At 37.2% G+C, this 24,031-nt stretch overlaps 1 protein-coding gene across 3 annotated transcripts in view; it reads left to right on the forward strand.

The window, feature by feature from the left end:
* Positions 1-830: 830 nt before the first annotated feature.
* LOC122281152 (DCN1-like protein 2) overlaps positions 831-24,031 on the forward strand; it is a 29,346-nt gene continuing 6,145 nt past the window's right edge. Inside the window, exons 1-12 of one of the 3 annotated variants that reach the window (XM_043092453.1) lie at positions 837-1,048; positions 4,919-4,980; positions 13,490-13,626; positions 14,352-14,410; positions 14,553-14,576; positions 16,214-16,296; positions 16,414-16,478; positions 16,686-16,735; positions 17,598-17,699; positions 18,886-18,945; positions 19,627-19,663; positions 20,092-20,619. In XM_043092453.1, the coding sequence (XP_042948387.1) occupies positions 1,046-1,048; positions 4,919-4,980; positions 13,490-13,626; positions 14,352-14,410; positions 14,553-14,576; positions 16,214-16,296; positions 16,414-16,478; positions 16,686-16,735; positions 17,598-17,699; positions 18,886-18,945; positions 19,627-19,663; positions 20,092-20,111 (702 nt within the window). In that variant the 5' untranslated portion in view covers positions 837-1,045 and the 3' untranslated portion in view covers positions 20,112-20,619. Of the gene's footprint in view, positions 1,049-4,918; positions 4,981-13,489; positions 13,627-14,351; positions 14,411-14,552; positions 14,577-16,213; positions 16,297-16,413; positions 16,479-16,685; positions 16,736-17,597; positions 17,700-18,885; positions 18,946-19,626; positions 20,053-20,091; positions 20,620-24,031 lie in introns of those variants that run through there. The other 2 variants (XM_043092452.1, XM_043092451.1) reach the window with 2 other exon arrangements.

Here is a 24,031-nt window from a genome sequence, read left to right on the forward strand (position 1 = left end):
TATTTATATTTCTAAAATATAGCGCCACCAACCAAAGTAATAACATAACTAGTAATAGAATGACAAGGCACCTTATAAAGTATTCAAATCCGCATTATTGAAGCCTTCAGGTGTAGTATGATACCTTTTATAAGGCAAACCGTAATTTTTTGTATCAGATAAATATTTCATTATCCAACCCTTTACATGCCAATGATCATTTCCTGGCAAAGTAGTTAATCTACTAAGTACTATTGCATATGCAATGTCAAGTCTAGTACAATCTGTTGCATAATGTAAACTATCAATCAAGAGAATTCCATCAAACACTTTTGGGACCATCATATCATTCTTTGCACAATACTCTCGAAAACGTATTTAGGTCGAGAATTTCATATTGGCTCTATGTGTAATGTGTGAGCGTGTGGTTGAGATGAAGTGTTAGTGGATTTTGTGTCATCACACCACATGAACATTGGTGAAAATATTTACTCAAGAGGACACTACTCATAGTGGGACAAATCATTTTAGTTCCCTCAAATGATGTCCTAAGAAGAAATTCCAATGCATCTATTGATTCTTTTTACTTTTGAGTGATATTTTCAATTAAAAATTGGCAAAAAAATCAATTAAATAGTGAAAAAAAGGGAAGAAATGCATCATGGGAGAAGTAAGTGGTTCCACTTTTTTTAAGTTCTTGCTTTGGTTTGCTGCATAATCAATTCTTGTCATTCTGAGAATTAAGGTAGCTTCTTAGAGTCGATCAAGAACGTCATTTCCTTGTGATCAATGCTGGGCAGAGGGCAAAGAGGGGGGCAAAAAATCACTGAGCAGCTTGGACAAGCTTAAACAGCAGCAAACAGAGGGGCATTTTGGTAAACTCGTTACAGGACCGACTGGGAGACAAAAACCTCCACGGAAGAAGTGAGAGAACAAAATCCAACCCAAACTTCTACACTCTAGAGAGGGGGGCAGAGAGACGGAGACAGAGAGAGGAACCCTAATTCTCTCTCTCTACATCTGCTGCTTCTTCTGAATCAGAGTTTTTGTTCACGACGCCTAAAAGATGGTCAGTGATTCGATTATTTTGTTTCAGTTTATAGTCTGTTTTAAATTTTGAGTTGTTTCTCGAACCTTTCTAGAATTGTGTTTTTTGCGATTCCCATTTTTTTCTTGGTCTGTGATTTATTTTAGTTTCTTGCCCCATTTAATCGGGCAAGTTCTTGGTTTACGGATTTTAGCTCGCTTCATTTAATTTGTTTCCTCTGCGGAAGCCTATGTTTGGTTTCTGAGAAAACTGAAGTCAAGAGAAAGAAGTGTAACACTCCCCAGTCATTTGATAAAAATACATTGAGATCGCTCACTTTGAGGGGAGCACCTCCTGTAAAGAAGAAGGAGAATAGAGAGAAGAGTAGAAACTTCTTAATGCATTTCGATAGATCCCCTCTGAGTAGGGAGTCCTCCTTTCATGGTGATATCCCAAAATGGGCCTAGCTTGACAATAGGAAAATTAAATGTAAAGGGTTTAATTGTTATGGGTCGAGGCCCAATATTTGTTACAACCCAAAGTAAATAAAAGCAACTAATAACATAACAGAAAAATAGATGTTGGCCCATGGCCCGTGGCCTTCTCGCCCAAAGTTCAGCTTCTTCCTTGGGCTGTGACAAACCCTTTCCCTTCAAAGCACCTTGCCCACAAGGCGCGGTTGTGCTTCCAAAGTAGACGTCAAAAGGCTGTTGAACCTTCCACCACCCGGGTCAAATACGAGGATTTTCTTTTCACTAATTTTGTCATACTTCTGTCTTGTAATTTCTGCCTTCGGTCCCTGCTGAGGAAGAATTTCTCTCAAGAAGTACATAAGGACAGATACGCGGGCTTCTAAACCATTCAATTAATTTCTTTTCATCAAATCCTGAAGAAGATTGACTATGATTTCCCTTCATGCTCAATTTGAAGACTCCTCGGCAGATTTCCACAATTTTATCAATATTTCCAGCACATATATATAACAAAGAGTAGCAGCCAATGCATTACCACCATTCAGGCGTTTAGGAGCGTGTCATAGGGCTCAGTCCTTTTCTCTGTTTGTGCAAAACTACATAGAAGAGCAAGGGTTTCCTTCCAGAATCAAAAGGGTCTAGTATAAACCATGCTCAAGAGATCATTGTTCACCATAGCAGAAACAACCCTTGGGCAATGTGAATGGCTCATCCTAAGTGTTGGTCAGGAGAGTGCTCTCCCACAAGGATGCACCACCATCGTGGGGAATTACTAAAGCATCAGCCATTTTATGTGCAGATATGCACTGTGCAATTGCCCCCTTGTAATCCTCAACAATTAAAGCACGTTGGACACCATCATTAAATGCAGGGTCAACACTCTCCCCAACTCCAGCTGGTTCTTGTTTCAATTGTTCCAAACCCCTGCAGTTCAAGAAATAATAAGCACTTAGGGTCAGATTTTTTAACTTCTTACAACCATTGCCAATAGCCTGTATTAGTAAGTCTCTGCAAATTATATAGAGGCAGCAACTCCAGCCATGAACAAGAAGTGCCACTAGCTGCCAAAGCCTCATCAGTAAACTGGCAACTCCAGTCCCCTCCTCTAACTCCAACTAAACCAGCTCTTTTGCTAAATGTACAAATTACAATTAAATTGTCATGCTTCTTTTGCATCAACTGAAAAAGATGTATGGCTTCCTCAAAAAAATCAGGCTTACCATAAACCATTAGAAGGGTATTGTAACTGACAATAATAGGTTCAATTCCCATCTTCTTAAAAACACTTTACAGTCCCTCCATACCTCCCATTACTAGCACAAGCAGTAATCAAAGAAGTATAAGCATAAACATCAATATCAATCTCAAATTTCTACTAACCTCCATATAAACCACCAAACCCAAGAGTGCTAGGAAAAAAATCTTTAACACCCATTTTATCAAACACCATTTCTGCATATTCCAAATACCCATTAGAAGCAAGAGCAGCTAAAAGATGGTTACCTAAAACTTTGAGAACTTTGAGGTTAGAGAGGTTGGTGAGCTCCCTTAGAATTGATCCCGTCAGCTTGTTGTTGCTTTAGCCTTAGAAATCTGAGTGGCTTCAACTTGGATAAAGATTTTTGGATTGCTCCTTCATATCCATTTTCATACAAATCCATGTTGACACAGTTTTTTAAATTACCCAATGCTTTTGGGATTTTACCTCCTATCTCATTCTTATAAAGCTCCAAGTACTGTAGATGCTTGAGCTCCACAAGCTTTGAACCTAAAGTCCTAGAGATATTAAAATTTCCCAATTCCAAGCGAATCATGTGTTGGAATCACAGGTGACACGGACCCAGGTGTAGGGATTAACCAGGGAGGGGTCCCGGCTCTTCAACACATTTGTTGGATCAGAAAGCTTGCTTCTCAAAGCATGCAACACATTTCCTAACTGTGCGGGATGAAATATAGTTTGGATGGGTTTTTGTGGTGGGGTGAGAGAGTTGCAGAGATCAATCTTGGAGTCAATCTTGAGAGAGGAGGGTTGGTTGCGAGATAGATCTATAACGAAAGGCCATCGGTGGAGATGACTATGATAATCCATTACCGGGGTCAAGCTCCCATATGTGGTGTTGGGAGTAAGTGTTGGGGTTTAGAGTGTGGTGCTGGCTTGGATGGATGTTGGGGTATCTAAGAGGTAGACCTAGTTTCTCTGCCCTGAGAGAGAGAGAGAGAGAGGGAGAGAGGTTTTACAAGGTATTTGGCCTTCCTCTTCTTTGATGAAGTCTTCGGCATGGCCCTCCTTACCGACGCCGCTGTCGGCCCTTGCATCTAGAGCTTTCCCTATATTTTTAAACGCTGCTGCTTGTAACAAATCGAGTTCTGGATTTTCGGTGGTGGAGTTAGCAGGGTCATTGTCGATTGCACAGCTTTTTCTCCTTTTGTTTCCCCTTTTTCTTCTATAACTACTTTTTTTTTTTTTTTTCCTTCCTTCCTTTTGTTGAACCTATAGCCTCTTCCTTCTCTTCTTTTAAGTCTATAGAGCCCAAATCTTCACTCATGCTCATATCAAGAAAGAGATATCCATCTTCAAATACCCTTGTTTCTGTCAGCATAACATCATCTTCCAAGAGAAATTCACCGTACATCAATTTTTGTTGCTCCAATGGATATATGTCTTCCATATGCATATTCAATGTTCAACTTCACATAGTAAATGGTAGAGGAAGGTTCAACTAAGATCTTTAAATTTTCACCATATAAAGACTTTACTATGAGAATTCTTTCTCCAAGATCTCTACGTATTTCATCATGGAGTGCATGATGATAATTCTGAAAACAGAGTTGAAGTTCTGCATTACTCAATTCAACCATATCAGGACCTAACTCTCTGGTACCAATTTGTAACACTCCCTAATCATTTGATAAAAATACATTGAGATTGCTCACTTCGAGGGGAGCCCCTCGAGTGAAGAAGGAGAATAGAGAGAAGAGCAGAGAATTCTTAATGCATTTTGATAGATCCCCTCTGAGTAGGGAGTCCTCCTTACATAGTGATATCCCAAAATGGGCCTAGCTAGACAAAAGGAAAATTAAATGAAATGATATGGGCCGAGGCCCAATATCTGTTACAACCCAAAGTAAATAAAAGCAACTAATAACATAACAGAAAATGGTTACCCTCACACATATTAGAGGATGGCAAGAGGTTTACATATGCATGATCATTAGACATTTGCTTTATATTTCATTAGCTTCAATTTAGTAACCAGTTTAAGTTGACGTGCGATTTGTATACAAATAAACTTTGTACTTTTGTTTTAAATTTTTTGATCTTTGTTTATTTGTAATCAGAATTCATATTGCATTGAGTTTTGGTTGTGGTATTTTTATGCATATATTTATTCCATAATATTTATACGTGCATACCCTATTTTTCATCTTTTTTTGACAGCATAAATTAGGTAGAGGCCACCGTGACAAACTCCAACAATTTATGACAATCACTGGTGCAAGGTAATACCCCGGCATTTTTGTTTTATAAATTTTGATCTGGAGGCTTATTGATACTCCTTTAATTTACTCTGCCAAAGTACTTGCAACAAAGCACTTTTCTATGGTGGAGGTTGGGCCTGAAAGTATGACCTTAATGGGGTACTCTATCATCTTTGTGCAATTCATGCATGCTTCTGGGATAATCATCCTGCACAATTCCCTTTATTTCTAGATGGCTTTTTTTTTTTTTTTGATAAGTAATAAGAAAATTTTATTCATATGAATGAAATAGGCATAGCCCATGTACACAGGAAGTTTGTTTCTCTAATTTTCTAGATTTCATTGTATTATGTTCCTTTTTGTCCCCTTTGTTCTTTTTTGTCTGCCCCCAAGTTGGGTGTTTCCTATTGTATACTTCTTGTGTACTCGGTTGGCCCCTCTGCTTTTTGAATATGATTGCCTTACGAAAAATATAACAATCCACCTGCACAATTTATTAGTAATGTTAAGAAATGCAAAAATCTGGCATAAATTTGATTTATAATCCAACTAGAGGTTATCAATTTTTGGCTGTTCCAGTGCAACTTTACACAAGAAAGGTTTGTGGTCTTGGGTATTTTTGTTTTAGCTTCAGATTGTGCTTATTCCTCAGATATTTGGTTCTTACAATGACTTCCTTAACGTTATCTTTAATGCATATTGAACTTCTAATCTAGAAAGCTTTTTTCTGCTACCTGTTATAAATGGATTATTTCATGTATGAATTATTACTGTCTTTTGGGTGCCTCTTCTAGTCATGAGTTTCTTTGATCTCCAGCATGGAAAATCGTTCTATTTCGCATGTGTTAATTTTTTGGACAAATTACAAATGGATTTCTTGTGGGGGTGGTGTGAGGAGTAGTTCATTCCATGTGGTTTAAGTGTTCCAAGGCATGCTCTCTAGTATCCGTGGGAGGATGAGAGTCTGAAGTTAATTTTAGAGTAACACTGTTATCGAGCTCTCTTGGGAAATGGCTGTTGCATTATGCAAATGAGTGTGTTTTGGAGAATGATAGTGGATGCAAAATATGGTAGCTCATGAGGAGTGTGGTGTTCTAGTGAAGTTAATGGGCTGTTTGGAGTAGGCCTTTGGAAAAATATCAAGAGGGGTTGGGTGAAAGTTTTACTAGATATGTTGTACATGATGGATCAATGATAAAATTTTGGCACAAGGTCAAGTGTGGGGATTAGAATCTTTTTTTTAATTAGTAAATCAGATTTTATTGATCTTAGGATTAGGCAAAAGCCCAAATACACGGGTTGTATACGAGAGCAATTTCGTTGGAGGAACTTGTTCGGAGGACAGAATTACTCTTAGATCTGGAGAGGGTCACCCCATTGGAGGAGATTTCTTGGTAGCAAAAATCACAGGCTTTGTGGCTGAAAGAGGGTGATCATAGCATGAAGTTCTTTAGAGTGGCAAACTCCCATAGGTGAACTAATGCTATTGAGATGCTGAATATTGATGGAGCTGTTTGTACGGAGATGTAACAACCCTGCCCTACGAAGGGTGGAATTGCTACGTACATACTTGTACCTCTTCCTTTTCTTTCTCCTTTTTTTTTTTTTTTTTCTAGTAATATGTGATCAGCATGAACATTACACGTGTACTTTAAATTTCTAATTTAATAAAGGGAACACTTGATAGACATTCTATTCAAATATTCATCCATAAGAGACTGTTAAAGTCCATCATACATTCATAAAAACGTAACTGTTCTAGTTAGGAAGGGACTCCATCTCTACCATACATACAATAAGGCACTAAGTTGATGTATAAGGGTTTACCATCACCCCACCATAATAGTTAAACCATACTAACAGATACATGGTTTAAAGTCAAACCCAACAAAATGTCCCGACAATGAACTCGACCCAACATAAAATATCCATAAACATAACCTATCATCCATGTAAGGTCGAACCAACAGGGAAGACACTAAGCGTCTACATCTCCCTCTACAGTAGTGCCTTGCTCCCCAGCCTCTTCGTCATTACTTGGACATTTAAAATATAAATACAAAGTGAGTCAAATACTCAGCATGTAGTACACCATGCCGTTAATGTAATAATCATCTATTCTTTTTCTTTTGAAAACATGCATACACAAACATTTTGAGGAATAAGCAATACTTTCATGCATAAACATTTTTTTGAGAAATAACTATGCTGTCATGTTTCACTTTCCTTTAGCCGGTATACACTATTACGCCCCGTGTGTTAGGGTTAGCGGTCTTTTGGAGCTGGACTCCGCCCGTGGCACGGGTTGGAAATCCCTTTCAGTTAGGGGGCAACACTAGGTGCGTCGCCAGTACTACTTACCCGGCATTGCAATCTGTCCTGTCTTTTGGTACCATCATTCATTTATTAGTCATGGTCATTACGTAATTTCATATATTAAAACATTCATTTCCTTTCAATCTTTTCTTTCTTTCATTCAGTCATTTCCTTTTCATTTAACAATGCATTCATAGAAAAAATCATTTAAAAGAATGAGCTTTAACATCATCTTTCATGGCATCCATAAAGCATCAGTTCATGGCATCTTTTAAAGCATCAGTTCATAGGAACATTTAAAACACTTTCTTTGCGTCATATCAGGTCATGGCATCGCTTAAAACATCAGTTCATAGAGACATTTTAAAACATTTTCTTCGCGTCGTTTAAGGTATCGTGTTAAGCATAAGGCATAAGTCTCACATTTCATTTCATGAAAATACATACAATGCATACTACGTATACCATCCATTTGCATGCACACTCTTAATACTTTGGGTGCATAAAAAGGGGATGCCAAGAAAGGCTTGTACATACCATATTCATTTACTCTTTTCTTTAGAAGAACATTTGCAATAAGAGAGAGAGATAGACATTTTTTCATAAGGAAAACTTGGTGTAAGAAGTATGGTCATAGCTACTTATCTCTATGCTCCTCGATACTTCTAACATCAATATAGGTCCTATTCCAATAAATAGCATAAGTGTGTTAATACTCATACAATATTCTTTAGCCCTCCCTTTAAAAGAGAAAGCCACTATATTATAATCTAACGTCCATTCTATGGTTAGCATTAACCTAATGACTACTCTTCACCTCAACTTTCAAGAGCAATAAATTAAATATTAAGACATGCTAGCTGTCCATGGAAGGCTATTTAAAAAGCTTACATGAAAAGTAGTTAAGAATTCATAGGCTTCAAGCAAGGTCTCTAAGCTCACTTTGGGTTATGGATATTAAGAGATAAAATCTGGAAATTCTTAACAATGAGCTTAAAAATAGATTTTTGGCATCTCAAGTAGGCTAAACAAGCTTAGCAAACATGCCTTTTAAATCAACTTGTGGTCCCTCATAAAAATGTTACTTATCAATATTTTCGACTCTTGCGTTAGGCAGAATTTAACCAAATGAGGGACAACATACATGGGCTATTTTTCACTTCAAGATAGGGTATGGCATGACATGGGCTTAGGGGTACTTGGACAGCTTTACATATCATAATATATTATGCACAATTAATCTCCTATACCTAAACCAACTATGCTATACATAAGAAATATTTAAATAGTTTAGATAACATAACCCATTAAAATTAGAGTAGTATAACAAGGTTACCCATTAAGCAACATTAAAACCTTTAAACACTCAAGCTTATAATTTACTCATTTAATACTCTTTTTGAAGCAAGCTGTAAAACCTTTAAACCGATCCTCTAGCATCCTAAAAACAAGTTGCCAACCAACCTCAACAAAAGACACATGGTACCAACATAAATAAACGAAAATCACTTTAATCATCATGTATGATTAAACCAAGTTTAATAGTAACATAGCATTTTCGAAATATAGGAAAATACATAGCAAAACTACTTCAACATTTTCGGTTTGGGCCAAAAACAGAGCATCCACATTTATTTGCAACATAGACAATAACTATATTTAAAATACAAGCTAAAACAACTTAGTTGGCCTCCAAAATAAAACTAAAACCAAATGGGTCAAGTTAGGGTTTTTACCTTAATCTCTTAACCTCTTTCAAGAGGTAAAATGGAGGACCAAATGGTAATGTAGCCGTGTAGATGAAGAACACAATGACACTATTTTTAAAACCTCAAAACTGAAACATCAATATGTGAGAAAAATGGTGGAATTCGAAACTCATAAGAAAATCATAGTGAAAATTAAATCAAGAGGGTCTTACCTTCAAAGTTTTCCTTTTGGGAAGATGAAAACAAGGATCTAAACTCAAGCTTGGAAGCAAACTGAAATGGGTATGGAGAATGGGTATTGCACAGCTTGGGGAGGAAGGAAACCGTTTCCTCTCCTCCTTGTGGGTCGCACGGCTTGGGGATGAGAAGGAAAATCTTGGTCTTTTGAGCTTGAAGATGAGAAGAAGAAGAAGAGGAAAAAGAAATGGAGCTGAGGGAGGGCGTCGGCTTGGAGAAGAAGAGAAGAGACTTTCCTTCTTGCTTTGAAGATGACTGATGCGTTCAACAAAAATAAAGACTTACTTTTAGTCCAACCTTGTTTCATAAGCTAGGAAAGTGACCGACGGATTGAGATAGAATAAGAGCTTAAGTCACTTGGTCAAACCTTACCTCATAAGCTAGAAGGATGACCAATGGGTTCAAAGAATAAAGACTTAAGTTGTTTTACTTTTTGGTCAAATCTTGTCTCATAAACTAGAAAAAATGAATGGTGGGGATTAAATGTGGGGAGATTTTTCCTTTACATACTCATTCACGAGTGGAGAATAATTGGACTATTTCTTAAATAATTAAAGTTAAGAGGGCTTAAGAGAAAAATATTGTGAGGTCTTAAAATCACACCCATAATTTATTTTAATAGCCCACATAAAAAAATAAAAGCACACCCATCTTAAAATAAAATAATAAAATAAGAAAATTTTTATCTTAAAATATTTAACTTAAAAGAATTAATAAAATGACGTAAAGACTTACGTAGTAGGACTCGGGTATTACAACTCTCTCCCCTTAAAAATAATCTCATCTTCGAGATTGAACGTAGTTCAAAGAAAAATGTGGGATACTTTTCCCTCGTATCGTCCTCATGCTCCCATGTCGCCTCTTGTTCGGTGTGGTGGTTCCATAGCACCTTGACCATCGGAATTGTTTTGCTGCAGAGCACTTGTACTTTCCGATCTAGGATCTAAACCAGTGCTTCTTTATAGGAGAAACCCTCATGTACTTCAAGGACACATACTCAATCACATGGGAGGGATCATGCACATACTTTTGAAGCATTGAAATGTGAAATACCTCGTGCATGGCTGAGAATTGTGGAGTGAGTGCTAGTCTGTAAGCCACTGCTCCTATTGTTTCCAAGATCTCAAATGGGTCAATAAATTTGGGAGCTAGCTTGCCTTTCTTCCCAAACCTCATCACCCCTTTCACAGGAGCTGCCCTTAGAAATACACTATCCCCAACCTCAAAAGTGTAGCTCATTCCTTCGGCAGTCCGCATATTTCTTTTGTCGTTCCTAAGCCAATGCTTACGTAGGTCCTTACGTCATTTCCTTTGAGGTACGTTCAATCTCGAGGACGAGATGAGTTTAAGGGAGGAGAGTTGTAATACCCAAATCTTACTATGTAGGTCCTTACATCATTTCAATTTATTCTTAAGTTAAATATTTTAAAATAAAGATTTTTACTATTTTATTATTTTATTTTAAGATGTGTGTGCTTTTATTTTTATGTGGGCTATTAAAATAAATTAAGGGCATGATTTTAAGACCTTACAATATTTCTCTTAAACCCTCTAATTTTCATTATTTAAGAAATGACTCAATTAATCTCCACCCTTGGATGAGTAGGTAAGGGAAATAAGACCTCCGGTTTGGGTGTTGAGAATTCTTAACCCTCTCCACTACTATTCATTACTTTATTAGTACTTTTTCACTACTATTAACAACATACCTCAACACTTATCAACACCCAAACCCAACCGGACCGTTTATTTCCCTAGCTTGCAAGGTAAGATTTGACCAAAGTGACTTAATCCTTATTTCTTGTTGAATCCATCGGTCACCTAGCAAAGAAAGAACAAGTTTCCTTTTCCTCCAAGCCGACACCCCCTCCATCTCTCCATTTCTCTTCTTTTTCTTCTCATCTTCAAGCTCAAAAGACCAAGAATTACCCTTCTCATCTCCAAACCGTGCGACCCCAAGGAAGAGAGGACACGGTTTCCTTCCTCTCCAAGCCACAGAAGTTACTTTCTCTCATACCCATTTTCGGTTTACTTCCAAGCTTGAGCTTAGATCCTTGTTTTCATCTTCCCAAAGGGAAAAATTTGAAGGTAAGACCCTCTTGATTCACTTTCCACTATGATTTTCTTATGGGTTTCGAATTTCACTACCTATCTCACATATTGATGTTTCAGTTTTGGGGTTTTAAAAACGGTGTCATTGTGTTCTTCATCTACAAAAAACTAGAGGTTATTTGTATTCCTTGGAAACCCCCGCCTACATCACCAATCAATGTTTCTTGGCCCACTATTGGCCAAACCACCTGGGCACTAGGTCCAATGTGAGTAGGATCACTTAACCATGCTTCATAATTGGAAAAACGAGCACCGTGGAAATACATGCCACTCAGCCAAAGAAAGATGATGGAAAGTTGTCCGAAATGGGCACTAAATACTTTTCGAGATATCTCCTCCAAATCGCTAGTATGGCTATCAAAATCGTGAGCATCAGCATGTAGGTTCCAGATCCAAGCAGTAGTATCAGGCCCTTTAACTATTGTTCTTAAGAAATGACCGGGTCTGGCCCATTGCTCGAAAGAAGTTTTTATGGGATCCCTATCTACCAAATTTTTACTTCTGGTTCCGGCGAACGAATAATCATTGAGTCCCATTTGGTCCTCCACTTTACCTCTTGAAAGAGGCAATACAAGGAGGTGGGGTTTATTACCACATTCTTGTATCGCTTGTATTCGGTTTCACCTAAAAGGAGTGGAGCGGATAAGATCTGGTTGGCCCCTCAAAGTGCGTGGTGTTTAATTTGGTCATTCTATAATGTGTAGTATTCATAGGACTCTTTATAGTGGTTCAGGTGAAGAGCTCATATTTCACCATGGCATAGGGTCAAGTGTGGGGATCAAACTCTCATGGTAGCTTGCTAGAGTTATTCAACATTGTTCACTTTTGAGGAATCTTTATTTTTAGATCATTTGCAATGTTGTGGCAATGCACCCCAATTGGATGTCATGGGAGCACAATACAAGGAGGTGGAGTTTATTACCACATTCTTGCATCGCTTGTAATCGGTTTTGCCTAATAGGGGTGGAGCAGATAAGATCTGGTTGGCCCCTCAAAGCACATGGTGTTTAATGTAAAATCATTCTGTAATGTGTTATATTCATAGTGGGTCTCTTTGTAGAGTGGTTTAGATGAAGAGCTCAAATTTCACCAAATAAATTGGGCTAAGATGTGCCCTTCAATTTCAAATGGTGGTTAGGGAGGCACTTACTTTTGTTCAACCATGCCCTTTTAGAGAAATGGCTTTGGCGGGCATCAAGTGTCAAAATGAAAGGGAGTCTTTGTGGGAAGCATAGTGAATTCCAAATTTAGGCATGCCTGGGGCGGTTGATGTTCTAATGAGGTGCATGGGCGATATGGGGTGGGGTTATTTGCAAAATTCGTCCCTGGGTTTTACGAATTTGCAAAAAACTCTAATTTTAGTAATTACCTCCTTGAGTTTACAATTTTTGCAATTAAATCTGTCCATCTTCTGTCAAATTCACTAATGGCAAGGTTGCCATGTGGAATGATATGCCATGTTGCAAGATTGCAAATGCTATCTATAAAAAAATTTAGAACATGAATGTGAATTTCTTGCATTCCTTTTTCGTTTTTGGACCGAATTCAAATGATTGCCTTTAAGCATTGAACTTGATGCAACTATTCACTGATAAAAAAAAGCATGGAACTTGATGCAACTATTCTTGAGCTTGAAGTAAAGTGAATTAGTGATTTTTTCAGGATCATTGACAGCTATAATTCTGATTTGAAGAATCATAAAAAATGCCAAATGATGACATAAATCTGACAAAGTATTTGGATGATGTTTGAGTGTTGCAAGCTTATAGTCCTCTTAAGCTTGTAACAATTTGAGTTTTTAATTATTATTTTATTATCATCCCCCTCTCCCAAATCTCTCCTCCCTTCCCACCCTCCCAAGTATCATGCATTTGAAATTGGAGGCTTAGGTCAGCTTTTATCATGTGTGTTTGTGCGATCTTAGCCGGTCATCTTGTACTTGTAGTTTCTATAATTTCCTGTTTATTGATAAGAAAATCTGGTGCTTTATACAAATGCTTTGCTTGAGATCATGTGGTAGTGTTTGTGTATTCTCACATGCACGTTTCTATTGTGTCAGAGAGTGCAAAAAAGAGAGAGAGAGTAGCCTTATTTTTGTATTGTTTTAAGTTGAAATGTTACTGATATTAGAATCTTACATTCCAATCCTATTTCAGTGAAAAAGTTGCCCACCAGACTTTAAAGGCCAGTGATTGGAATCTTGAAGGAGCATTCGATGTATTCTACAGCCAGCCCCAGGTTAAAAACTTTACCGACTCTAGACATTTGGAGGAGCTCTTCAATAGATATAAAGGCAAGCTTTACTTATACTCTCACTTGGGCTACCCCATCTAGCATCGCACTGCATGTCTTCTTCCCTTAGTACTTGGCATAGTTTTTTTTTTTTTGGGGGGGGGGGGGGGGGGGGGGAGGTGTTGAGGGTGGGGTGTGGTGTGGCTCGGCTCAAGATTACTTGTCATAACCCCCTAGGGGTTGGCTTAAGTGGTAAGGGCCTTGGTCTTGGTGGTATGCTCCCTCCAAATTTAAGGTCTGAATCCTCTTGAGCGCAAACAATATCTAGGGGCCATTGGGCTGGGGGAGTTTCTCCTTGAATTATTACGATGTGCACTTGCTGAAAACTCTTTACCAAGGGCTTGTGCACCCTAGTGATTAGTTGGTGCTTTGCTCTTGGACCATGGTGTGCCAATAAAAAAAGGGTTTACTTGTCATTTACAACAGTGTTATCAGTATGGACTTATGTAGAGCTTATTAGTTTTTTTACCCTTTTTGTTGAGCAAGAGCTCATGACTTGGTGCGGAAAGTTCAATATGTTAGTTTTTAGTGGAGCAGGGTCTTTGTAATGTCGGTTTCAATTTCAGACTGTAAGCATTGGTGAGTGGAAATGACTTAACCAACTTCAATTTAGGACTTTGTAAGCATTGGGCGGTGGAAATGACTTTTTTTTTTCTTTTATTCTTTTTTTTGTTAGTGTTTAAAATATCTCTTGGCTAAGAAAATTGTGTCTGATATGTTTCACAGATCCATACAGTGATATGATACTGGTTGATGGTATTACTCTCCTTTGCAATGATCTTCAGGTAGCTATTACGAATCAGTTTTCTAATACTGCTTTCAAAATCTGGAGTTTAGTGATTACTTTTGACTTCTGTAAATTCTAAGTTTATCTTAAATAAATTGATGCTCATAGTTTAAATGACATGAACCCATTTTTTTTGGCAGGTGGATCCGCAAGATATTGTTACGGTATGTGTAACGCTTTGAGATTATGTCTCTGAGGCTGGCATGCCTAAATATCTGTTTGTTGCGGAGGAATTATCCTTAAGCTTGATTTTTTTTGTTTTAGTTTTACAAAATTTCTCATCCTCCAGTAATAAAGAATGTACAATTTAAAACTCAGCAGTCTAAGAAAATTTTAGAAATCTGGCAGAATCAGGAAGTTTATAGTTGGATTCTGATCCCTTCTCCCTCTGTCCCCCTAAAAAAAGGACCAAAAGAGGAGTTCAATCATGGCTGTAACTGGCTGTTTATTGAGTTGATATCAGAAGTGATATGTAGCTCGTTTATTTTTTTTCAATTTTCATAGTTTCCTCATTTTTTTTTTTTTTTTGTCTTTTGCCTGAGCAGTTAATGCCCCCTTTTCCCCCTTTTCTTTTCTAGTGTTAACTATAATTTAGGTTAATCAAGGAGGTTGGCGAGATGCAGATTTATATAGTTCTGAATTCCTCATTTTTTATAAGTAATAAGAGAACTAAATTTAAAACAGAAAAGAAGCAATCTAAGCACACAGGATGTATTCAATTAATTCACCTATCTAGAAAGAGAAAATAATAGAAGAAAATCATGTAAATTAAGCTCATTGAAATCTATAGATGCTGTCAAAAAGAGTAGAGCATGGAGAAAGATAGTCTATAGCTCCTCAGTTGTTGGTTCACAATACTCAAAACTTCTTTCATTTCTTTCCCTCCAATACGTCATATGAGGCAAGTAGGAACCATTTTCCACTCTGCTATGATTTCTCGACAATCACAAATCCTCTAATTCTTTTGAGCATGATCCATCCCATCCCAACCTGGTTGAAAAAAACTCCACAAAACACTAGGAACCTCACAATGGAGTAGAAGATGAGCCACGGACTCCCCACTCTTTTTACACAAGCAGTACCAGTCAAGCACAACAATGTGCCTTTTCCTCAAATTATCGAGTCCTGAAAGGCTGTTCATGCAAAATACCTACAAGTCTGCCAGATGCTCGGTCAAGGAAATGAACTATTATCATTAGGGATAAGAGCATTATAGAAAGAGCAGACCTTGAATATCCTTCCTTAGAAAGGGCCCAAAGGAGCTTGTTTCCACCTCATGTCACACCAATGGAGTGAAGCATATCAAAGAATGCAGTGAAGGCTTCTACCTCAATGCCACGAGCTACTCTGATGAGACTAACATTCCACTGAGCGAGGTCACCAGATATCTCCAAATGGTCCCCCAAAGAAGCATCCTCAGCGTGAACAGCATGCTTATTATGATTTTGGTTGCTCCTATTCTTTTTTGAAACTGTAAATTCTCAGAAATTGGAGTGAAGGCTTGTTTCCACTCCCTCATGTCACACCAATGGAGTCGAAGATTAAAGAATGCAGTGAAGGCATCTACTTCATCATGAGCTACTCTGATGAAACTAACATTCCATGTAGTGAGGTCACAAGACATCTCCAATGGAGAAAATTTTGACAATGCTTATTATTAAACTTCTACATCAAGATATGTTGTAGTTGAATACATACTTATGATTTCTATCTGTATATTTGGTCTCACTTTATGAATGCTTACGATGATAATGAGTGGCTTGGCAATACTTAAGAACGTGGGTTGCCGCTGTTCTTGCAGTTGGTGGTTTCATGGCACATGAAGGCTGCCACCATGTGTGAGTTTTCCAAGCAGGAGTTTCTTGGTGGACTTCAAGCACTAGGGTAAGTTTATCCATAGATATGTTTGATTTACTTGTCCTTTTCTAATAATCATATGGTTTGGGAGTTTTGAATTATCATGACAAAACCCTGACAATGGTTTATATACTCTAATGACAGGATAGATTCTTTGGAGAAGTTCCGTGAAAGAATACCTTTTCTGCGATCTGAGCTGAAAGATGAACGTATGTTCAATGGTTCATGATGTTTGTTATTACTTGAATTTATAATTTGGTATCATTTTTTATGCGTCTTTTCTGGGGAAGTGCTTCCGAAATTGATGTTCTTAAAGGTGATGTCAAAGATATTTTTGTGATTATCATTTTCTGACTCAGAGATAAACAATTGTGCTTTTGTTGCGGAAATGATCTTTGCTTCTTGTCATTGTCCAGAAAAGTTCTTTGAGATCTATAATTTTGCATTTGGCTGGGCAAAAGAAAAGGTACTGTTTTCTCCATATAAAGGCTTTCAATTGACGAATGAATATATATCTCTACTTCCACAAATGAGAACTGTGTTTGTGTGTCAATTCTTGCAGCATACCGTGGCACTTGGGCTACTCATTTTGCCTATTCTTAATACTTCTTTTAAGATAAAAACCCTAACCTTAGTTCAGTTATTTTAATTTTAGATTTAGATTATTTGTCTAAGCATCTCTTGCAAACTTCTTTGCCGTGGGTTTTCTTGGGTTTTGTGAAACTAGTGGGCTCTGTAGAAAATATATTTGGATCGAGAGTCTATTAGTTTGATTTATTCTGGCTTTTTGTCAATGCTTGGTTGCTTTTTTTTGTTTGCTCCAAAAACCAAGGTAAATGATTGGATGAATTATTGTTTGTTCGAGATTTTTTTTTTTTGGTGTTTAAAAGATGTTTGAATTGATAATGAAAAAAAAAAAAAAAAAGAAGCTAGCAGCGCATAGGTGTTGGTCTTGCATATGTCCCATATGCTTGAGCTCTTGCCCATTCTTATGATAAAAAAAAAGATATTGTTTACCGATAAAAAAAAAAAAAAAAAAAAAAAATCTAAAAAAACCTGAAAACCTTTGGAATCTAAACATGGCCTTAAACTCACAAGGACGCATGTGCATCTTTTGACACACCATGTGCACTCACAATTAAAAGGAAATCTATTTTCAACTTACTGGACAGCTCTGAACTACATTGTAGCAACTGTGAATTATATTTGACACTATAAGTTCAATTATTCACATATTATCTATCTATTATATTAATTGACGCCCAAATGGTCTTCACCTCAAGTATCTCTAGGGTATACACAGGCTGATTTGTCTTTGCGTATTTCAGGGTCAGAAATCTTTAGCATTGGATACGGCAATTGGAATGTGGCAATTACTGTTTGCTGAAAAGCAGTGGCCGTTGGTTGATCACTGGTGCCAATTCTTACAGGTAGCTTATCATCCATCGTGTGATCTGTTTTAACCACGTTTTCAAACTTTTGGATGAGAATCGATTAATGAATTCCTGTTACCTATCTTGAAAAGAATCATGTAGCTGGCAGTGTATAGTTGGGATTAAAGCAATGTTAAGCTGAACTGCTGTGGGAAATGAAAATATTGTGCTAAGTGTATTGCTTAATTTGTCAAAGGGGCCTCTGTGGATCTACTTTCAGGTCTATGAAGCTATAAATGAATAGGCGTATATCTCACATAGGCACCTATGACATTGCTAGATTTTTTCTTTTTCTTTTCCTTTTTTCCTGACCCCCAAAAGAAGTCACTCATGCCTTGTATACGCACCCCCCACAGGTCCCCCCAATCACCATATTGGCTTCCCCTTGCATAAACACAAGCAGACATGTGTATCTTTAATTTACATTATGTTCTCTCTCTCTCTCTCTCTCTCTCTCTCTCTCTCTTCTATTTTTTATTTCTTTTTTCCTTCTGTTATTATTGCTCCCTAGCTTTTAATTTTTATTTTGGAACTCCTAAGTAGTATGCTAAAAAGAATTTTATGTTTGGAACGAAAGGGCATTGCCAATACAAGCTTGAAGTTTAAAGGCCACATTACTGATTGATGAAATATTGGATGATGCTGAACAAAGAACACAGTCAGGAGGGAGAGGAATGCTGGCTGTGGAAATGCAGCACTGTAAAAGTTAGGATCTTGAAGAAGGAAATTATAATGTCCAGTTGAATCAAGGGGACTAATCTGATTATGACAAAATCATCAGAGAATGTACCTAGAAACAAAATCATCGGAGAATAATGAAGCTTATACTACTTATTCAGAGAGGGGGTGAGAGGGAAAGGGGGGTAGGGAGTGAAGGATTTATATCCCAGTCAATTTTGTGATAACTATGCCATCCTTAAATTTTTTGTGATCCAATTGAGTCGATGTTGGGCTAATGAATTCTTGGAAAACTCTGGTCAGTTAGGCAACTAGGTAAATTGCCTTCACAAATTATTCAATCCAATGAATAGCTCGGTGTCTAGTTAGGGATACTTTTGACAAACTTTTTTGATTGAACTAATGTTATGAACTCCATGAGTTTGCTTACTTTCTCTTTTGTGAGGGGATTAATTAACTTTTTTCCCTTTGGTTTTTGCTTTGTGTCTTTGTATTGCTGACTCAGGCCCGGCATAATAAAGCAATTTCTAGGGACACATGGTCTCAACTTTTGGAGTTTGCAAGGGTAAGATATAAAGCGTTAATAACTTATAAAAAAAAATATAAAGCATTAATAAACGCTTACCTGCTCATTATTTTAGGGTGAAGTGCATGCTTTCGTTTACACCTGCATATGCAAAGGGAGGGAGGGAAAGTTATATACTGATATATTTACTTTTTTTTATTTTTCTTTGCACTTTTCTCTTTATTTTATTTTTCTTTTATTGCAATGCTGGCTCTTTCCATATGTTCTTTATCTTAGAATCATGAGCAAAAGATGAAATGACGCAAGTCATACTGACTCCCATCCCTACCATTCATCATGTCAATCATCTTTTTGCTTATTGATGAGATATGAGGTAAGCAAACTTGTGCAGTGGAAGAACGAGGTCATAAATTCTGGTTTCCAAATCAATTTTTATCTTGTTGAAGTTTACAAATAAATTATAATTTGAAGTCTTATACTTAAATTGCATTTCTGTGGAGGAAGGTTAAATTTGGTTGATATCGTAGTTTCACTTTACCATGGAAATGGAAGCATATAAAGCCATCATTATAGTCATAGAGAATAGGACTGCTCTTTTGAATCTGTATAGATCTCTGATGGAAATTCAAAGCATATTAAGGTATCATTATAGTTATAGGTTACTTGGAGGACTTGATGCCGGTCTTGTCACTACTAACTTTTTTCATGTTTTGTATGCAGACAGTGGGCCCAACATTGTCAGACTATGATGCCGAAGGTGCGTGGCCCTACCTTATTGATGAATTTGTTGAGTACTTGAATGAGAATGGCATCATCGAAAATGGTCAATTGAATGATTTGAGCCACAGACGATGATGGGTTTCCTGGAGTGGTGCTTTATCATATCATTATTTAGTGTTATGAAATGTGGTGTTATGTGACTGGAATTTGGGTTATTGAAAGAGTAAGCCCACCCCCACCCCCCCCAAAAGAAATGAGAAGTCATAAGTCTGAATTCAACCTTCGTTTTCTAGTGACATCCATATGCAACTTATATAGTCAGTGCTACTGTTGATGGCATAAATGCATTCTCTCAATGTTTCGATTTTCTATTGTCTGGAGAAGTTGTTTCCTCATGTTATTTATCTGTATGCTGGAGTTGAAATATCTCTTCATGTGTATTGATCCAATATTATGGATTCACAGTGCTGCTAAAAGTAGTTTAATGGAATGGTCGACACAGTTCAGAATAGATTTGGGCATTAATCTCCTCTTGTGATGTGATTAATGGAATGGTCGACACAGTTCAGAATAGATTTGGGCATTAATCTCCTCTTGTGATGTGATTGCATAGAAATCCTTGCGGCTTCTAGAGCATATTTTATCCGAGTTATGCTGTGTATCGCATATTCATTCTACCTACCATGTTGGAATAACATCTCTCATTAACCTTTAGATTCGTTTTTATCTTTTGAGATGATAAATTTGAGAGTTAACAGATGATGTCACGTCAACGTAAGTAGAGGAGGGTTGAGATTATAGTATATAAAATATATTGCTATGATCGCTGTTGTGCTCTTAGTTTCAGAACATTGAGTGACAAATGTAGGGTCAGCAAAATGGAAATGGTTGTGGTGCAGTTGCGTTACATTGAGCACTCTTGAATCTTCCAAGGACTGATGTTATAAGTAGAATTCTTCTATTTGGAAATCAAAACAATGCTAATTTAGCGAAGTGATGGTTCTATTTCTACTGGTGGGATCTATGAGTTAACATTAAAGAATAAATGGTGTTTTTATGCTAACCAACCAGAATTTCCCTATAAGTTATAGTGTTGGATGATATGATTCTCATAACTTGTTCCAGAAAAGGGGGGGAAAATGCCATTAGACTACTTACACTATCAACTACAGCTTTGTCAGTATACTATATTTTGAATTAAGTGCCTGAAAATGTGGCAAAAAATGAGCAAACCAGAAAAATATTCAAATAATAGATAAAACTCCCCACCCGGAGCATCTCCCTTTTTTTGTCTTTTTTGCTCTTTTCTTTTCTTTTCTTTTTTTTTTTTTTTTAAAAGGAAGCTTTTTAGCTCATTCCATTATATCAAATCTGAAATACATGGAGGAAATTCCTCCGTAGTAACAATTACATCATAAATGAATAAAGCATATTTTGCCAAGACGTGCAAAAACATTGATATTTCTTCTAATATGAAGAGTATCCCATTTGACAAAATTATTTAAATTCTCTTTAGCTTCAGACACAAGCATTCCTGTACTAGTCCACGCAGCATCATCCCTCTCCAAGGCCTGGATGATCTGAAGGGAATTCCCTTCAAGAATAATATTTCTAAGTCTCAATTCCAAGCCAAAAGTTGTTGCTTGCAATGCCCCATATGCTTCAGCCAGTAAAGGATTTGGAAAAAGACTTGTTTTTCCTCATAGTTGCAATAATCCTTCCATCCTCTCTCACCACATAATTCAAATTTTGGATTGAATCTTATCTACAGTTGCATCTCAGTTTAATTTGTAAGTGTGCATAGGAGGGGGTTCCCACATGGTTCTTGTACTGCTACTTAGCTATGACGTATGCTTTTTTGGCTCCTCCGTGTAGCAATTGCAAAGTTTGATGCGCTAGACTCACTACTTTGTTAGGATGGTTGAACTCTTTATTGAATATGAGTTCATTTCTTCTCAACCAAATCTTTCTTGCTATCATTGCAAACTTCCGCAACAATTTAGTTTCCATTGTATCTGACATAGTCTCTATTAGTTTCAACAAATTCTTGTGAAAGAAAAGAATTTTTTGCAGCCTTTTTGAACATTGACACCAAACATCCTTAGTAGATTCACATTCCCAAATAGCATAAACAACAATCTCTTTGTCATTAGAATGGATGAGACACTTTGGATGCTTCACTATTTTCCTCTTAAACAAATTAGCATGAGTGGGTAAAGCTTCTAAGCATGCTCTCCAAAGAAAGACCCTATCCCCTGGAGTGACCTTCAAACTCTAAGTCAGCTACCACACCTTTTGAAATCTATTACTACTCAAGGCCTGGCCCTTTGCAGCCAAAAACAGTTCCTTTTGCATATGGTAGACACTCTTAACAATGAAGGACCAGTAGATGTATATTTCCAAATTAGTTTATCAAGGCTATTAAAGGAACTAAGAGGGATCTGTACTATCATTTTTGCTTCTTCATTTTAAAAAATCTATTCCACCAGCACGGTTCTCCATTTCTTTTCACCTGCCTCAATCAACTCTTGGACTTTGGCCTTGCTGTCTAGTATCAACACAAGACTATGAATCTTTGATGGTGTGAGCTTTGGAAGTCATTTATCATTCTAAATACTTAATGTTACACCTATGCCTATTCTCCAGTAAGTTCCAGCTTCAATTAGATGCTTGGTTGCCAGAATATTCCTCCAAATATATGAAGGCTTTTGTCCCAGCCTAGCATTCAAAAAAGAAGATCCTTGAAAATACTTGGTCTTTAAAACTTGATATGCTATAGATTGAGGGTGTTGAATCAACCTCCAGTCTTGTTTAACAAGCAGTGCAAGATTGAAGCCTTCCAAATCTTGAAACCCCATACCTCCTACTAATTTAGCCTTCCCCATTGTACTCCATGAGACCCAATTAATCTTCCTCTTAGCCTCTTGTTGTTCCCACCAAACATTCTGCATAACACTATTGATATTTCTAAACAAATTGCTAGGCAGTTTAAAAACACTCATGCTATATGTTAGGAGAGCTTGCACTGAAGCCTTAAGGAAAATTTCTTTTCCTACTTGAGAAAGTGTTTTCACCTTTGGGCTACTGATTCTCATTCTCATTCTATCCAGGATACTTCTAAAAGACTTTTCTCTTGCTCTTCCCACTACTGTTGGCAACTCAAGATATTTCTCATATGATTGTTGATCTCACACTAGAAATACTAAGATGAAGTCTTGAGTTTCCTTGGTTGTGTTTCTATTGAACTGGATTGAGGTCTTTTCAGGTTCAGTCTTTGTCCTGAGGCTTCTTCATAAACTTTTAGGATACTGAAAAGTCTGCTCCATTCTATGGCATTAGCCTTGCAAAATAAAAGTCTATCATTTGCAAAAAAATAAATGAGAGAGTCTAACTTTTCCTCTTGCAAAAGGAACCCCAGTAATCACTCCTTCATCTTCAGCTTTTCTTATCATTGTACTCAATGCCTCTGCACATAGAATAAATAGGTAAGGTGATAGGGGATCACCTTGCCTAATACCCCTTGATGGATTGAAGTAGCTTTGAGGGACCCCATTTACCAATATAGAATAGGACACTGATTCTATACAGCTCATCACCAAATCTACCCACTTTGTATCAAAACCCATTCTGCGCATTATTGATCTGAGAAATCTCCATTCAATTCTATCATACGTCTTACTCATGTCAAGTTTCAAAGCCATGTACCATTCTTTCCCTGTCATTTTGCATTTCATAGCATGCATTGCCTCAAAAGTAACAATGATATCGTCAGAAATGAGTCTGCCATGAACAAAGGCTGATTGATTCTAAGAGATGATGTTTGGTAAAACCTTTTTCAACCTATTGGCTAGGATTTTGGAAATAAGCTTATAAATGACATTACACAGAGAGATAGGCCTGAAATCAGACACCTTAGTGGAGTTATTCTTTTTTGGAATTAGAGCAACAAAAATGTTATTTATGTCATATACATCCTTTATGATTAAGCACAAATAACACTGACTCACTAACTTGCTCTCCTACTATACTCCAGTGCTGCTGATAGAAGGCTGCTGGAAAGCTATTAGGACTAGGTGAGCTCAGGCCATTCATTTGAAACAAGGCCTCTTCAACCTCTTGGGAAGTATAAGGTTTAATCAATTCCATGTTCATATCTTCACTCATTCTAACATTCATAGCTGCCAAGCACTCTTCAATATTATTTGGATCAACAGTTGTGAAGAGGCTCTGAAAAAATTCTTGGAATTGCTGACGGATTTCTTCTGGTAGTGTGATCACCTGACCATTTTCACTAATAAGCCTTCTAATTTTGTTTGCCTTCACCATCTGAGATGCACATGGATGAAAGAACTTAGTATTTTTGTACCCTTCCTTTAGTCATCTATGTTTGGCATGTTGTTTCCAC

The sequence above is a fragment of the Carya illinoinensis genome, chromosome 11, assembly GCF_018687715.1.
Source record: "Carya illinoinensis cultivar Pawnee chromosome 11, C.illinoinensisPawnee_v1, whole genome shotgun sequence".
Taxonomy (NCBI): Eukaryota; Viridiplantae; Streptophyta; class Magnoliopsida; order Fagales; family Juglandaceae; genus Carya; species Carya illinoinensis.